Here is a 15338-nt window from a genome sequence, read left to right as displayed (position 1 = left end):
GGTTATAACTTTTAATTCAACAGCTCTTAAATGAATAAAACAGGTTCTAAACACATTTCAATTTGCTGAAAGTAGAAGAAAGATGGGCTTAAAGAGCTGTTCAGAAATTAATTGATTTGAAATATTGGGTGCAAGAGGATAAAAAGAAAAGTTACGTGAGGAGTCTGATTAAAGCCCATCGAGACATCATTATTTTATTCAGATTAACTGAAGATGGTCTTTCTGGTTGAACTTTTGATAAATCTAATGTGGAGATATAGAAATTAAGATGCTACTCAAACATCTGTTAAATTAGATGAAACCAGCCAAATTTAAATAGTGGGAGTAAAAAACAATTACACAACTTCAGATTTGATCACTTTTCAATGTGTTAGCTGTTCCCTTGCTACTGGCAAACAGAGAGTAAGAGATTGGAATGAGCACATAAAAAAAAAAAGGCGGACTGCTCCTTTTAAATTCATCGTTTTGATTTATGAACTGCCAAAGTTTCGTGTTTTAAACTTTGTGGATCAATATCACTGCTGTGAACATCCAATAAAAACAGTATGTCCTGCTCTGATCGTGTCCACATTTGTCTATATAATAATAATATTATACCAGATATATTAATATGTAATAATATTACATTATCATTTACTTTTCTCTGACATATAACATGTTTTTACAGATCAATAGTACTCACACAATTGTTGAGTTATATTCCACTAAGTGGTTATGACAAGTGTCGTATCATGTTTGTGCAGCTGCACAAGCATTATAAAGCGCGATTCGACTAAACCAGTCATCAGCGAGGATTTTCTCGCACACGTGGACAGCTCCCCTGCTGTGAATGTCAAGTGTGAATTATTGAACAGAATCAAGAGTTCCAGGAGTGTCTCCCTGATCCTGGGCAGCTCTCCACCGCTCTTTAGCCTCTGGCACTCGGCAGGTAAAGCACAACAAGCTCGTGCTCAGTCAGACTTAGGGGATTATTTACTTAGACCCTTCTCCAAGTGTCTGACTTCATTTCTCAAACACCCTTCGTTTCCTGGTGCTGGTAGCACTGCAGCTCCCAATCACAGGTTTGTGTTAGAGAGAGCATGAAAACGACGGCTTCAGCGGCTTTGCACATGTTCTCATTTATCTTTTTTTATTCCTTTTTTTAAATCCAGCACTGCTTGAGCCCAAACACGACTTTCTTTCGTTTTTCAAGGAAGCTGTGGCGGTACGAACAAAACAAGGCTGTAAAAAAACAAAGAAACAGGCCGCATTGAAGCAGATGTCATGACTAAGAGACCTTTTCTGCTTTAACAAAACAAGCCAGGTCGCATTTATTCCTGTCCGTTAGCTCTGCACGTTTGTTGCCTGCCAATGCGTCTTCACACTGTGCCTTATCTCTTTTTTTTAAGTGGCCAATAACATCCTTTCTGCACAGTTGTCACCTTATAATTGTTGTAGGTAAACACATTGTCGGTTGAAGACCTTGAATCGTATCAGTCGTTTGCTTTGAAAGGTTAGTTATCAGGTCAGCAGATCCCACCCCTTTTATTTATTCCAGCAAGCCTTTTTGCTCCAGGACATTCAGGTCTCGACTGGGAGATGTGGTGTATGTGTGTGAAAACAGTGTATGCATGTATTTGTGAGTGAGAGTATGTGTGTCTGCTGCTAGAGTGGCAAATGGCTAATGAATAATGCAGGGTAATAGTGATGTGTTGACAGCTCTGACGGCTGAGAGCTGCTGAGCTGTGTATCAGTGATAATGTGCCATTTCCCTTCTGTGCTGCTCCACTCCCTTATTACAACAAATAGCATTTTTTGTAATTTCACCTCCACACAACCCCAGCGTCTGTGTTTTTGTGTGAGTTGGTTGGACTAACCAAACTCAAACTCTAGAACAAAACCACATTCTGCACTTGGGCTTTAAATACAGATTAATTGGTTTCTAAATTAATTTCCGCTCACCAAGTTTGTTGTTGTGTTTTTTACATAAGATAGCCGGGCTGTAGCTGCCACTTGTTGGTAGTTTGGTCTGGAAATTAGGAAGGTTCAGATTCCACTGTTGCAGTTTATATTTTACTACTCAAAGTCCAATATTGCTAGTTAACATCAGGGATATTGGCTCTGTGTGGCTCTATTTGGCAGATCTGTGCTTTGAACTACTCTAAATACAAGTTCATCATCTTAATTTAGCATCACCACAGTTACGCTTCTACAAATTCCTTCTCTACAACTAGTTTAATTTTTCCTGGTAGGGCAACGTGGCTTCTTCCGTGAAAGATATCACTCACTGGCATGATTAATAACTCCAGTTATTAAAAACAGATTACACTGATTTTAGTATCTGGTTGAAGTGATTTACATGTTGCATGAACAGTGAGGGGTGATGATTTCTAATGTCCTTGCTGCAACGTTATGTTTAAACACTGTCAGCTACTGTGGGTCAACAAATCCTCAGCTGCACAGGAAAATGTAACACGTTACTCGTTAATAAAGAAATAAACGGTGTTTATTGTGTGTTGACTGGATAGTGTAGTGACTGGGGTTTGAATCCCAGCTGTGGTCTACCTCCAGAAGCAATATCCCTTATACGCCCTCTGCCTGCCTTTTACCTTGCACCTCACTTGTAAGTTGCTTTGGATAAAAGCGTGTGCCAGCTGACTAAATGTAAATGTAAACAGAAGAAAAACACAGCTGAGCTGACAACGATAAGAGAACCACCTACAGAAACTCAAACTTCATCAACTCGAGCACCAAGGACACAGACGTCAAGAGTATGTCTCATTGTTTGACTGATCTCTACAGAGCACAAACAAATTATGCTTAGCACTAGAGATGCAGAGGTGCTGTAGGACAGCAGTAAGACAACAGTGGAAAGCAGGGTGTTCGTAAGGTTAGACAGAGGTTAGAGAATCCGGTGTTAGAAAGTTCAAAAGTTCCATCAACACAAGACTGCATCCTCTTTATGCCGATTTTTACCTGCAGCACTGATAACCATAAAATGTTAAAATGTGGAACCTATAGTATGTAAATTCCCTCCTGGTTTGACCCCTTTGCATTAAATGGCGCATGTGTTTGCATAATGCTGTGCAGCGACTGCAGCGTATATTGAAAGAGGTCACTGTGAGGCAAATGGTGCCCCTGTGCGAGTTTGTAAATTCTGCTTTTTGTGAACCCACTGAATATACAGTACTAGGCTGCCTTGTTACTTACAATAAATATTTTTTAGTATTTGTTGGAATCTTAAACGGACAATGTTTGGTGTATCCTGTTACTGTGAAAGTTTGAACTGAGATGTGAATCTCTTATCCGCTCTTATGACTATAATGACTTTCGATGGATTTTAAAAACTGTGTTTTGGGTTTTTAATATTTTGAAACCTGCATTACAGAACGTGTCTTCTTAACATCTATATATAAATCCAATGTAACTGTTTGAAACTATCACTCCCTCAGTTTGACTCACTCATTATGTGGTATCCTTACAAATTGCAGCCGTTGCCTTGTGAGGACACTATAATTAAAGGTCAACATTTTAAACTCAAGTCTAACATTTTGGACACTGCTTTGGGACACAAATCCATGCGGCCTTTCACAGTTTGCCTGTTGTAGACTCCTTTCTTTTCTCACTTCTTCCAGCCAGCATCCAACCCCACTGACTCTTCTTCTGCTTCAATAAGGGTTATGTCCATCACTGCTTGATTCATAGATGTTGTGTAAATTGAAAAGCTGGCAGCAATAGACACTTGAAATTGAATTAAAGTGATGCTACATTATTTGCTTTTCTCTGTTTTGTTACTTGGCACATGAAGGAAATGTAGTAGAGTTGATCTCCAGTGATAAGAGTAGTTCACAATGTGCAGGATGGACTGTGAATTCAACATTTCTGGGAAATTAACCTCTGGACCTCAATCACATGCCTGCAGCTTCCAGAATCTGGGCTGGGGTGAACGGACATTTACTCATCTACACCGTGCGCTGTAGTCGCTCACTCTTTATCGTCTTGAGGCAAATGAAGTGATGATTAACAGGATAAGACAACAAAGAAACCACACAGTATTACTGCTACAACATACTATGGTATTTTTCTAGAGATTCACAGCATCATTCGTGTCGACCGCTGTCCAAGGTGCTGATCTTGTGGAACAGTTTTCTTATCTCTAACAGGATGCACCACAGCTAACAGGATTTTCTGATCCAAATATCAGTTTGATTCTAGAAAACTAAAAGTAAAACAAATTATATATTATAGGAAGTAAATGCTGTAGTTTTTTTGTAGTTCGCTGTTTTGGGTCACCACTATGGGATTTGGTTCTACAGTTTGTTAGTTATTATTATGGAAATAAGAATAGTTTGTAACTAATATTTAAATAATTTACACATCAATTGAATAAATTCATTACTGGTAAAAGAAATGTAATTTAATTTGTGAATTAAGTATTTCTGTTTATATATAGAACCACTTCCATTGCACCTTTGGTTGTCTATAATCTCTGCTGATACTGTATCACACTGGTGCTGCAGCCATTTTTTTTTCTACATCATTATCACTATCATGCTCTGCACTGTATTTAATTTAGGCAAGGGTTAAGGCTTCTTTGTGTGCACTGCTGAGAGAGGGGGTGGGGCCCTGTGCCTTGCAGGGTTTACTGGTGTCTTCTTTCTGACTCGCTTGAGATGCTACAAGTCTAGTTTAACAAAACCTTGAGTGAAGATTCGTCTCAGCTGCGTATTCTGCGTTTGAACATGATCAAAGTGTTGAATTTTTAATGCTGGTTGGGTCATCTATAACTCATACACCACAGATCTGATGCTGATGAAAGGATTATCTATGTTGGTATTGATTGGCCTGGAGGCTCCTGCATTATTCACAGGAGACAACATATGTACTGCTGTTAGCTTGTTGAGGTGAACTGTTCAACGAACCAATAATGTGCTTCTCTCTCATATCGAAGAGTGGATTTTATACATATTCTCAGTGCACAAAACCTCTTGACCTGCAAATATACACAAGAGTATAGAGAGATAAACTTACTCATGAAACTTGCAGTATGACAGAGATACAGTCTTACACATGAGGGTGTGTTCTGTGCAATTGATGATGATCCCAGTGATCCCAAGCTGTGACTCTTATCCAGAGCAGCCTACGTTGACAATAAGAACATATGTTAGAATAATTGTAATTCTCAAATCAGCTGAATTACAAGCACACCAGAGTAAAGAGTACAGAGGTCAGAGAAGCAACATCCTGGAAACTCGAGAGAAGTTTTAATATTAATGCAAATGATTTTTAAAGATTTGTATGCAAATGATCATTACAGTCAAAGAGCTGTGCTTTGTGTGTTTGCAGGATCCAATCTGGCTCCTACCTCAGCACGGGCTGGTTCACCCTCATCCTCGCCATGGACATGTGCAAAGAGATCCATATCTACGGCATGATAAATGACACCTACTGCAAGTAAGACACCAACTATCACCCCTCTTCCTCCATAAGAGGGTGAAAAATGTGCACATTTTGGCAAAACTTCGAAAGCGAGATTCACATTCACAGCGGCGCCAGCAAATCACAACTTCCCATAACTGTGGACTGCCCTGTTGGAATACATTTCCAGTGCCTCCGTTTGGGTTTAATGGCTGAATTTCTATGCTGCAATCCATATTGGGTTGTCTGTGCTGTGAATACCATTATGTTTCCCTGTCTCTGTCGCTGCGGGTGGCTGGACTGCAGCACCCAATTCCTCCTCTGCTCAAAGTTTTATTTGTATTGTGGCCGCTCTTCTTTTCTCTGACTCTTCAGTGAATGAGTGCTGTCTGGTTGGGAGGCCACAGAAGGGATGACAAACAAGATGCTGTAGCTCTGGGCATAGCTGCTCAGTCTTCAGTCATCTCAGCCTTGATGGACTCCCCCTTTCTCACTCTCTGTATGACTCCCCTCCGCTCTTGCAGCTCAACTTGAGCTCTCTCTATCCCCTGAATCAAACACTTTTACCTCATGCACATTGAAAATCCTCCCTTTTATCCTCTCTGTGTTCCCCATGCACAGCAGGAGTTGAAATAAAAACAGCCACAGACAAGGATTTTATGATTCACTGAGGCAGTTAAGGTGCAGCGTTCTCTCTCTCTCTCTCACTTATTTCCTTCCTTCCTGCATCAGATAGGAGGATATTGTGTTTCACAGAGTTTCAGAATGGACAATTTAGTGTCACACAAAGTGCTACTGACAGCCAAAAGCTCCAGTACAACAAGAAGAAGTGATGTTTGGTGCGATGATGTTCAAAGCTTTAGCCAGAATTGACCTCAGCGGTAGTGTGGTAATAGGACTTCAACATGTGCTGCAGAGAGGGTGAAATTGAATTTATTTGTTAAAGGTGGTGCACACCACTGTGTGACAGAGGAGAGGCAGTGATTGGGCTGTGTATTACTGTAAGCTGGCAGACAGCCACAGTCTCTCTGTGGACCCACTTGCTGGCTGTTGTGATGGCTGTTTCTCTCCTGTTGTTCTCTCAGTGAAATTGTTACACAAGTCATCCTATCATAAAGCTGTCTCTCACTATTAGAAACCCACTGCAGAGTGCACGTTGAATCAATTCTACCTCTTTGTCTGTTCCTATTGATTCATAGTTATTTTTAATGGCTTGAAGATGCAAACTGAAAGCAGAGAGACTCATCATGAAACTAAGGTTTGAAATGGCTTACATCTCCTACTGTACATCACTCAGTGTATTTACTTCTGGCTCAGAATAGAAATAAGTCCTATCATGATGTTTTACAAATAAATGCACTTTAGTTAAGAGCATTTATTGAATAAATTACGCTGCCAACAGCAGCGTTTGAAATGTGAAACCTGCTGAGTGGCGAGTATGGCTCTGGGCAGCTTCAGTTTAATTTTCTGAATACTGTCCTGAAGGAACTTCAGCTTAATATTTTAATCATTTAGTTTGCTTATTATTGCAGATAATAATTTGTAGTGTTACCACTTATAGAAAGCTGTCAGGAAAATACAATGCAATGGCCGTAAATTGAGTTGAAGTAGTTTCCACACACGCTGTAGTACGTCCAACATCTGTACACTTATTAGAGTTCCCTTTAAATATATTGGGTTTAAAATCATTATCTTCTTTCCTTTAGGTCGGGAGGTTACAGGAAGGTCCCCTACCATTACTACGAGGCTGGCGGCCGGGATGAGTGTGCAGAGTATCTGCTCCATGAGAGCGCCCCCTACGGTGGACACCGCTTCATCACGGAGAAGGCTGTGTTCAGCAAGTGGGCCAAAACCCATGACATCAAGTTCTTCAACCCCTCGTGGCTGTCGTGACCCTGGCTGAATCAACAGGGAACTACGTCATCACCACCATGATTATCATTAACGCAACAGTTGAACATCTACTCTGACAAAAGTTTGTGCGCATTAAAAAAACACAAACAGTTACAGGTGGTGGAGGATTAGTTATCATGTCCTGGTTGGTGAGAGGTGAAGCTTCTAATTCCAGCCTGTTTATTTGACAAAGGCTTCACAATCAGACAAGTTTCCATCAAGGTTTCGCCAACGCAGACGACAAAAACATATCTTGAACATTTTTCTCCTGAATTTGAGAGCTGAGAGCACGCTGCTCTGCACCGACCGAATCGATCCATTCACTGCTCTGTGAGTCCAGCAAAGGATCGCTCGAAGACTGACTTTAAAAAAAGAAAAGAAAAGGAGAAAACAACATGAAGAAGACACAACCGTTCGTCAACTCACAGTGACCTCAGTGGTTCAGATGTCTTCAGGCGCTGTACACTGCAAAGGCTGAATTAAAAAATTTTTTTTAGGATTGTAGTTGAAGGGGAGCTCAGCTGCTGCAGAGACGAGTCACGTTGCCATGGACATCTTACGAGCTCGCCTACTCTGTTTCCTCTGCATGTCTGTGTTCTGACAGGCTGTAATTAATCTATAACGAGTATCATTCAGGCCTTCATCTCTGAGTGAGGGAGTATTGAAGGCAGATGCTCTGTCAGTTTCAATTTAATCCATTTAAGGATGCTTCAACAAACAAGGTCATTTGTAAAAGGAAATGCAAGTGAACAAAAACAGATTTCAGTCAAACCCTAAGGTAAACCAGAGGTGTAGATGATATTTCTAAACTTAAAGATGTCAGCTTTTTTTTTTTTTTTTTATAATGCTGTGAAATTCAATTTCAATAGACACATTTTGCCGTTGGCTTGATGTCCCTCTGGTTTGGTAATTTATTCTGCTGAGATAAGTTCCTAACGCTCTTTAACAGTGTGCCATTGACAATGTGAGCATCGCAGCACATAGAGCAATGTGCAATTAGAAACTCCGTCCGACGGAAGGAGTTAAGACATTTGTGACCCCGCAGAGAGAGATTTATGTGTGTGGTGAAACCGTTTGAAGTTAATTGTATTGTATAATCATTTTGTGCCTGCAATATCGTCTGCAGTTCATTGTATGGACAGAGGAAGTTGCACTCGTGCTGTCTCTCTCACTCTTCTTCTCATCCAGCTTTGTGCCTCTTTGTGTACAGTATCACTCTGTGAACACATCACATTTGTCTTTGGATGCAGCGCGCGCGTCTTCTGGTTCAGGCCGTTACATCTGAATGCATCTGTTCCAGGCCGAACAGTGAAGAATAATCAGTGAAGTGCTGAGGTGTGTAGGTTGGCTGGTAGCTGTGGTGGGCTGAGACACGCTGGCTGTGACCGTGACTCCCCTCTGAGGCTGTGATTAGTGTCCCAGTCAGAGCGGAGACCCAGAGGGGAGGACTGGAAGGATTCAGAGACTTCTAATTTAGGTGACTTGATGCACAGGGGCCCTGACGACTATAATATACTGCAGCTGAGCTTCACTCCTACTGCAGTGTACTGTTTACTCCCTCACATTTCTCTGTAAGCCTTGATTTGCAAATCATATCAGAGTTTTAAAAAGAGTTTATTTGTGATCTAGGAAACACTAGTTTGACAAAAATATCTTAAACTCAAGACTCGTTCAGAAGCGTGTTCACCCAGTTTTTGACTAAAAAGGAAAGTAAAAATAAAATTATATTGTCAGCTTTAATTAGTTTTTAAAAAGTGATGGAATAACCATGAAATACTCAGCAGGAAGTTTATTTTTGACTTTGAAAATAATTTCACAAAATCTTCTAATCTTTTTTTCAGCAAGTGATGAATACAAAGCGGGTCCACAAAACCACCATTTCATTATTTTAGAAAGTGTTATGGAGAAAGTCACCTAATTATATACTATTTCTATCCACAAACCCTAGAAACACATTCAATACAGTAAATAGTCAAGACATTTATTAGTGTAGATAGTGTTGTACAATATATTTGGCAGTTAAATTGCAAGGCCAGTGAGCAATTCAGTCATGCCACGAAGTTTAAAATGACGATATTGACTGCCGATAACAGACTGTTGCAAATGCACAGACGATAATATTTGTGATGGAAATTGGGGCCCACAGGAAAATTGCCTTAATAGATAAATAGAAAGTCATGTTATGTCGAAAGGCATTATAGGGAGGATGTGAGTATATTAGATTGAAAGTGCTCAGAAACCTGCTCTGGGGTTTCCAGACTCCCTTTACGTCTCTGTGCATCTTCTTTGCAACATCAATTCAAACTTCAGCTGGACAACAGTAAATTATAAGCATGACTTCCTGTTGCAAAGAAATTTAATCTAAGTCAGAGTCTATTATCCTTCTAATTTACCTTTTCTTTAAATACATGCACAGTGCACATCTTTATTCCTAAAACTATTTGAAAAATGAGTTAACTTTTATTTTAAAAGTTAATTGGGAAGTGCTGTGTCAACTGTTTCAAGTCAAGAATGAACTTCCTTGCACATCAAACTGCTGTAGATCAGCATACATCTCCAGGACAGTTGAAACTCTGTTAATAGATCTGAAAGAGTCAAATTTAGCACAGTTGTGATCAGATTATTTTATTTTGACCAACAAATCCCCACGCGTCTGCTTTAGGGGCAGAAAAAATCTGTTTTCCAACATATCCTTGAGCTTGCAGAGATTCTTTTACACTACGACTCAAAAATAAATCCTTGTGCGTCCTGTTGTCACCTTGTCACTCATTGCAAGTCAACCTGGCTGACGAGAGCACATCAGCGAAATGTAAAAACACCCTATTTTAAATTCTGCCTGGTGTCACTCAACAGACAGGAGCGGGCCATGACACAAGCAGGGTCAGGGGTCCAGTTTCCTCTGGGACGACACCAGCTTGAGAAACATTCGGTCCCAGCACTGTGAGCAGCTATGGATCAATGTTTCCGCCGCAGGATACATGTAAAGCAGAGACATCTTACAGGATTATTTTTCCTGTATGGAAATGCTGAAGATAAGATCTGGGCTTCAGGAGGAGTTCAGGAAATCAGATGTAGCTACTGAAGCGTGAATTTAGAGATTATACCATGCATGTTACATGATTAAGATGCGTCTTTTATACATAACCGCTCAGCATGTGATTGTGCAGTCATCTGGCAGCTCTCCACCGATCAGTTTTACCTCTGCTGTACAGTATATACACCAGAAATTGTAAAGCACCTCACGCCAGGCTGAGAACTTCTGCTGGAAGACGTGTTTTGCCACAGTGATCAGATTTTAAGATGTTTTTATGCATCATTTGAAGATTTCTTCTAAATTGTTTACTCACATCTGGAAGACGACCCCAGTATTCCTTCTCTTCATCCTCCATCCTCCTTTTTTTGATTGTTCATGTAAATAACGGTTGATTTTGTTTGTTGTGGGTGCAGTGGTTTGTGTGCAGCAGTTTCTTGATTTTATTTCTGTTGCAGGTTGTGTGTTGCCAACATTTCCTGCTGCTTCAGGCTGTGCACTTGGTTATTTTCTGATCAACAAACGCTCCATTGTTCTCAGCCAGAACACACTGGAAGAATACCCACAGATTCATTATACGGGGTATTATGGAGAATATACGACCTCTTATAGGCTCCAATGAATCATCTGTGGTTCAAAGGAATGGGGTTGTTGTCACATTCACAGTGACTAAGTAACAGCAGGGTGGGAGGCATAAATGGGACACTAATCATTTTCAGGGATTTTTAGTTTAATTTGTCAACTTAGTTCAACACCTTGCAAACATTAGCACGAGCATTTTGGCAAACTTTGATGACGATTGATGCCATGGTCATATACAGTATTTGTCTAATGTGACGCTTCACAGCCAACACCTAGTTAGTATAAGTTATAGTTGAGAATAACACCAACAGCAGAAAAGCCTGGCTCTGGTCAAAAGCAGCAAAACCCAACTACAGAACTGCTCTAAAGCTCACTAATAAACACGTTTTTGTTTGTTTAATTCATAAATAATTACGGTTTAAAAATGACAATTTAGTGATTCTGGGCTCTAAGTTGTTGCCAAGGAACCAGCTGAGCTGAAAACATTCCTGCATTCCTAAAACAATTTTTTTTTACTTTTTTTTATTAAACATCTAAATTATTATTATTATGTTTATTTAGACAGAGCCAGATTAGCTGTCTCCCCTGTTTTCTGTTTTTGTGCTAAGCTATTGCCAACCAACACATAAAATTAAAAATAAAAATGCTCTTTTGCCTCCAACTCTGCTCATAATTTTTCACAGTGAACGTGTAGGAAATGTTGAACTTCTTTTTAATCTAAATTCTACTTGATTTTAGAGTCTTTTGTTTTATTCACAGCTTTCAGCTCATTCATATCTCATTCTCAAACCTAAAGCCAAAACTTTTATGTTTGCACCTCTATGCATACACTGATCAGCTACAACACTGAAACCACTCACAGATAACTTGACTAACATTATCTTGTTATAATGGTAACTGTCAAAGTCTGTCAAATCCCACGTCAGCAGCCCCAGGCAACAGAGGAAAAACTCCCTTTAATGGAAGAAAGCGCCAGCAGAACTAGGCTCAGGGTGGGCGGCCATCTGCCTCGATTGGTTAGGGTGAGTGGAAAAATGTCTGTCTATGAACGTCATCCTGCACGGTGACAATACTAGCAATGTACATCACCAATTTCACTGGCATGAACAGACACTGTTTACATCTATAAACATCGTCTGATAAAATAAAAGTAGATTAAAACTAGTATGAAACACAGAACAGCAGGTAAAGTAGACAGATCTGGACTTCTTTGGGTTTAAGTAAGTCCACACCTTCACTTTTTAGAGCTGTCTTGGCAACACAGGTGAGCATACACACTGTTAGACATCTGATTTTAATGTTGTGGTTGATCAGTGTACATGCAAATAGCAAGAACCACAAACACTGTTTGTCCATAGCGACTCAGAAACAGCAGTGGCAGGAGAATGAGCCAGTTTCAAAAACAGTCCTGATTAAAGTGTCTGGGTTTGCAGAGCAAAGATGTGAATGTCATTATTCCTCACAGTTTAAATGCTCTTATTATTTCGGCAGAGGTAATTGCTGTCTTTTGGAGTTGAAAGTTCACATTTTAAAGAACTTTTGATTGTCTGAGTACACATCGAGACCTCTTCAGTTCACTCTGTAGCGCTTGACTCATTTGCTCCTGACTGTCGTACGTGTTGCCATTTATTGAAGTGCTTTCTTACATTAAATACTCCAATTTATTTTCTCTCTTTTCCCATGTGCGTGTCTTGCAATTAATTTTGTGTTTTAATGCACTTTTCCTTTTCATTTTCTGGTTAAGTGTCCTTGTGAACTGTGTAACTTTGGCTGTGTTTGAGTTACATTGAATGTAATATTAACACTGAGCTGGTTGTAAAGAAGGTTGTTTTTGCTAACACACTCCTTTCATTGGTGGTAAAATAATATCCAAATGCTGCATGGATTATTGCAGGTTAATGAAATGTACATGCTGTAAAGGAAAAGTGATTAAATGTATTATTCTGTCATGTGCTGTCAACATATTAGCTAAAATTAGATATATTGTGAAGATTGTTCTGTTTTTCCTGGTGTTGATTCTGTCTTCTGTCTTTTATTCTCTGTGGGGATTAAAGAAAACCCAAAACCCCTTTATATGATTAAATTCCTTTAAAAAACAAAACAGAACAAGCAGCATCAGAATATAAGAAACTGGTGTGTTCGTGGTTTATGAATGGAGCCTGAGAAGAGCTGTCGTCTCAAATCTGGTGTCTCATGAGATTTTTTAAAACATCAGTAGAAGAGCAGAGATGTGCTGAGTTCAGACAGTTCTTGGGAGTTTGGGTTTTATGTAACCTCTTCATAAATGAACATGAGTTTGAAATAATAATGCCTAAATGTGTGATTTTTAATGTTATTGCAATGGAAACGCATCAAGACAAAAATATAAATCAAAGAGCCACTTCAGAAGTTAGTTGAGGACTTCAGCTGACTTCTGAAGTAGATTTGGGGGATTTGCAAGAGACTGATTTAAACAAGAGTTGAGACAGAAAAGCCAGAAATATCCTGACTTTTTGTCCCCGGTTGGAGTAAAGTTCCAAAAACCCACAAGTTACCTTTTCCTCTACATACCTAGTAAAAGGTCCAACAGTTGGTCAATTATAAACACATAATGTTGCCCAGATTCCAATTTTATTACCACATTACAATGTTTTTAATTAGTTTATGTGCGAAACCTTCACTGACAACATTTAGTTTTTCCCACAATCTCAATTTGTGGTGACTGAAACATGATTAATGCTTTAAACATTGTGTTTAGACCCTAGAGCATTTGTTAGCATTTGGAAAGATGCAGGTCTCGATCAACATGTTTACTTTTTAAATCAAACACAAGCTTTGCCGTCTTTTTTGTAGGCTACATGCAACCAAAGGGTTGGAATACAGGGAAAATACTGGTCTTCAGTGTCACAAATCTGCACTCTGTTGACTGGAAGTCATGCAGAAATTGCACTTCCCTCTAAATGTATCATGCAAAACCATTTACCAGCATGTGTAGGAGGTAGGAATCTCCATGCCCAGATAACCCAGATGGCATGATCTGAGATATTTTCTCACACTTAGTAAAGATCCCCCAGAGAAACACTTTCTACAGCTGTAATCGCAGATTGTACTCCTTAGTAAACTGGTCTTCATGTCTAAAATCAGTGGAGTGGCCCTTTAAATAAGACTATTTTAGCTTTAGTGCTAAGTGACAATGGAGCTGGACAGAGCTTATTTGAAAAGTGCATTCATTTGAAATAATACCAATATCTAACAGTCATTCAGTTCCCAGGTAGATGCCAAGTCTTGCCTTTGGTGTGATTTATCAAAATGTTCCAGGGCCCTGGAAAAGTATGCTTGGATAATTTTGTCTTGGCCCCTTTGGCTTTAGTTTAATTAATTGACAGTGACCATCAACACTGTGTCTCCAGCCCTACAAGGGTGATTCATTTACAGCAGCAGAATCACATCAGTCCAAACACGAACATATTCTTCTCCATTCGAGTCCATCTCTGAACATTGTGTCAATTATGTCTTATGAGATAATAAACTAAAGTGTCGGGCATCTATGCACTGAGCTGACCACATCAAATCAGCAGGCTCTTCAGTCTTCTTTATGAAAGCCTCAGACAGTACAATGACATGGCTGATGTATTAACTAATAACTAAATGGCTGCAAGCGCACATTCATTCTCAGAAGTGCTGGGTGGAGTCGTACAGGGAGCTCGCAGTTTGAGCAATGGGAGTAATGGACATGATGTAATTTGCACAAGCTTACAACAACAGAGAAACTAATGAGCCGTTGGCTAAATGGAGGAAAAAAAAAAAACTTTCAGTCTACCTTACCCTGAAGAGAGAGAAACAATCTTCCATTTTCACTGCAGTTACCTTGACTGTGTTAGACCTCAATCAAATTCCAGCCTGAAACCACATTTACTTGATTTTTTTTTTTCCCATGCCTTTTTTGTTTTGCTGACAGCTGGATCGTGTTGGTGTTTTGTGTTATGTGCACGACTAAACTGAGCAAGGTCAACAAGACAACTGGAATCTTTTCAATTCGGTGTTTGCAAATTTGTTCTTGCAGAGTGTTTGACCTCTGGAACATATTTGCAGGAGGATGTTCTCTCCAGGGCCAGATGGTGCTGCAGTATGTAGCATTATCATAGCCCAGAGACACTAACACTAACACAGGCACTTTTTAAGCACATACTCAGGAGCCTCAAATTTATACTGGACCACCTTATAGATTTCAAACACACGAGCTGTATCCCTGTTCTATATCTCACACTTACTTGGAAGAAAAGTAATGAAGAAGAAGAAGGAAGTGGAAGAGCTAACCACAGCTATAAAAACAATCTGTAAAAGTTAGACAGTGTATACATGTTTATGTCTTTTAAAAACAATAGATTATTACAATTACTATGTATGTGGGATCTACTAATACTATATACTATGTATTTGGGTCACAGCAAATTGG

At 39.6% G+C, this 15338-nt stretch overlaps 1 protein-coding gene across 1 annotated transcript in view; it reads left to right on the top strand.

The window, feature by feature from the left end:
• Window positions 1-12852, top strand: part of st6galnac3 (ST6 (alpha-N-acetyl-neuraminyl-2,3-beta-galactosyl-1,3)-N-acetylgalactosaminide alpha-2,6-sialyltransferase 3) — a 46523-nt gene extending 33671 nt beyond the window's left edge. Inside the window, exons 3-4 of the mRNA XM_026373585.1 lie at window positions 5326-5433; window positions 7104-12852. Coding sequence (XP_026229370.1) covers window positions 5326-5433; window positions 7104-7290 — 295 coding nt within the window. The 3' untranslated portion in view covers window positions 7291-12852. The remainder of the gene's footprint in view (window positions 1-5325; window positions 5434-7103) is intronic.
• The last annotated feature ends 2486 nt before the right edge of the window (window positions 12853-15338 follow it).

Source organism: Anabas testudineus, chromosome 17, assembly GCF_900324465.2.
Source record: "Anabas testudineus chromosome 17, fAnaTes1.2, whole genome shotgun sequence".
Taxonomy (NCBI): domain Eukaryota; kingdom Metazoa; phylum Chordata; class Actinopteri; order Anabantiformes; family Anabantidae; genus Anabas; species Anabas testudineus.
Note: the sequence above shows the minus strand (reverse complement) of the source record. Positions and strands in the feature narration are given on the sequence as shown.